The sequence below is a fragment of the Amblyomma americanum genome, chromosome 1, assembly GCF_052857255.1.
Source record: "Amblyomma americanum isolate KBUSLIRL-KWMA chromosome 1, ASM5285725v1, whole genome shotgun sequence".
NCBI lineage: Eukaryota > Metazoa > Arthropoda > Arachnida > Ixodida > Ixodidae > Amblyomma > Amblyomma americanum.
Genome location: NC_135497.1, coordinates 70,122,093 through 70,124,521, shown reverse-complemented (window position 1 = coordinate 70,124,521; position 2,429 = coordinate 70,122,093). Strand labels below are relative to the sequence as shown.

The 2,429-nt window shown below is 51.2% G+C and overlaps 1 protein-coding gene across 1 annotated transcript; it reads right to left on the bottom strand.

The window, feature by feature from the left end:
* Window positions 1-1,637, bottom strand: LOC144133284 (uncharacterized). The gene is made up of 3 exons (XM_077666259.1): window positions 1,503-1,637; window positions 186-592; window positions 1-52 (listed from the first exon to the last, which is right to left on the bottom strand). The coding sequence occupies exons 1-3, from the start codon at window positions 1,635-1,637 to the stop codon at window positions 1-3; spliced, it is 594 nt and encodes a 197-aa protein (XP_077522385.1).
* Window positions 1,638-2,429: the final 792 nt, after the last annotated feature.

Here is a 2,429-nt window from a genome sequence, read left to right as displayed (position 1 = left end):
TCAGAAATGAAAACGTTGCACTGGCTTGTGTTCTCTCGTTGAGCGTCTCAGAATTTCGAAAAAAAAACAGCGCACCTTTAGACACGGACAATGGCAGATATAACGACACAGTGTCTAAAGGTGCGCTGTTTTCTTTCCAAATATGAGCTACCAACTAGCCCGTTTGACCATCCTTGCAAGTCTAAGTTTGTTGGGCGACACCTGTATTCAACGGGGCCACCGGAATATCTGGTGCCGGAAGATCTGGGGAACCGGTGCCATTTGGGGTGCGCCGAGCTGAAATGCCTTCATCCGGGCTCACTGTTTCTGGATGCTGTAGTTGTGTTGCTTGGTCTGGCGCACTGCAATGTGTGGTGGCTGTAGTTACTGCCGGGTTATCCCTTGGTGCTTCTGGTCGCGGGCGGACCTGGCACACGTGCCGCTGGACGATTCCGTCCGATGTTTCCACGGTCACCATTCGCGCTCCAGACGTCGTCTCCACATGGCAAGGCGTCCAGATACTCCCCGCACCGTAATTGCGGGCATACACCTCACTTAGAAGTAGTGGCAGCAAGTCATAATTGTTCTCTTTTGGTCCCGGAAGTGCTGAAGGCTTGCATGTGTCCACGCGTGAGCGCTTTTGATAGCCCAAAAGCAGCTCTGCTGGGGATTTACACGATTTTCGTGGAGTCTTCCGGTAGTTAGGCAATGATACTAGGTTCTCTTACAATTTCCCTTCTCTCATGTTTCGAAGGCCATCTTTTGCAGTCGCACTGCCCTTTCTGCCGCACAATTAGACTGAATATGGTATGGAGCACATCGCAGGCGCACAATGTTGTTTGCCAAGAACGACGCGAAGTTTTGACTGGTAAACTGGGTTCCGTTGTCAAAAACGATCGTGCGGGGTAATCCAAACCTGCTGAAAATGACACGCAGACAGGTAATGGTAGTCTGCGCTGACGCATGGGACAAAGGTATTGCTTCGAGCAATTTGGTATACGCGTCGACTACTACGAGTATCATTTTTTCCGCAGATCGGACCCGCGTAGTCAACGTGAATACGGAACCACCTTTCGGCTGTTTCAGGCCAGTTAACGGAAGGGGCCGGGGCTGCCATCGGCAGATTTTGCACCCAGTTCTTGCACTGAGCAGAAAACTCTTCCATATTTCTGGCAAGACCTGGCCCCCAGAAAAAAGAACGCGCGACAGATTTCATTGCCGGTGAACTGTTCTGTGTTTCATGTAGAAGAGGCAGCACTCCTTCCCTAGCTTCGGTTGGTATTATTACCCTATTACCCCAGTACACTAGTTCATGTGCTATGAATAGTTCGAGCTTCCGGTCAAAAAACGGCAGTACGGCCCGGGTGATTCCGTTTGCGTTTCTGGGCCACCCATGTAGTATGTATTGTTTGACCTCAACCAGCAGGGTCGAAAGGCATTAATGCCTTCAGCTCACGCGTTGTCACGGCGCCATAATTCAGCTGGTTCAGCGACAGCACATATTCGGGCGGCTCACAGTTGACGTCAGCTTGAGGAGATTGCTGCGGAAGTCGGCTCAGGGCGTCAGCGTTCAGCATCTGTCGTCCTGGTGCGTACTGTAGCCGGTACCGGTAGGCTCCCAGGTGGTGCGCCCAACGTTGTATCCGAGCGGCGGCCATTGGAGGCGTTTGCTTGTCTGATCTCAGCAGGCTCAGCAATGGCTGATAATCAGTCAGCAGGTAAATTCCCGACCTAGATGGTAGTCACGGAATTTCGTGACGCCGAATACCAGTGCCAGTGCCTCTCGATCGAGCTGTGAATATTTGCGCTCCGCCTGAGTTAATGTTCGCAAGCGGAACCCGATGGGCCTGTGATCGTTACCAGTCGTGTGAAACAAGACAGCTCCCACACCGTACGGAGGCGCGTAACATTCAAGTTTAAGTTCCTTCGAAGGGTGGAAATGAACGAGAACCGTGGCTGTTTTAAGGTTTTGCTTGGCGCGTTCAAATGCGAGCTCTTGAGGCTGTTTCCATAGCTAGCGTGCATTCTTTTCAAGCAGTTGATGCAATGGAGCAAGAGTGGTTGACATGTTCGGCAGAAACCTCGCGTAAAAAAGTAACCATACCCAAAAACGAACGTAGCTCGAATGCATTACATAGGTTGGGTGCCTGCATGATAGCGTCAGGGTTTTTCTCATTCGGATGAAGCCCATCGCGATCGATGTGATGCCCTAGATAAGTTACTGCTGGGCTGCGCAGTTTGCACTTATCGAAGCTTAGCTTTACCCCACGCTCTCGGAAGCGCTCTAAGAAGTTTTTCAGCGTCTCACCGCTGTCACTCGCTCTTTCGGAACGGAGCACATCGTCCAGATAAGCCTGTGCTCCTGGAAGACCAGCCAAAACCTCATCCATTTTTCTTTGGAATATAGCAGGCGCAGCGGCTATCCCGAAAAGAAACCTGTTGTAGAAAAA

Coding starts and splice junctions, on each gene's coding strand:
- LOC144133284 (XM_077666259.1), bottom strand. CDS start 1,637: ATGGCCGCCGCTCGGATACAACGTTGGGCGCACCACCTGGGAGCCTAC. Junction 593..1,502: donor AGCAATCTCCTCAAGCTGAC/GTCAACTGTGAG, acceptor GACACATGCAAG/CCTTCAGCACTTCCGGGACC. Junction 53..185: donor ACAGGTGTCGCCCAACAAAC/TTAGACTTGCAA, acceptor TTTTTTCGAAAT/TCTGAGACGCTCAACGAGAG.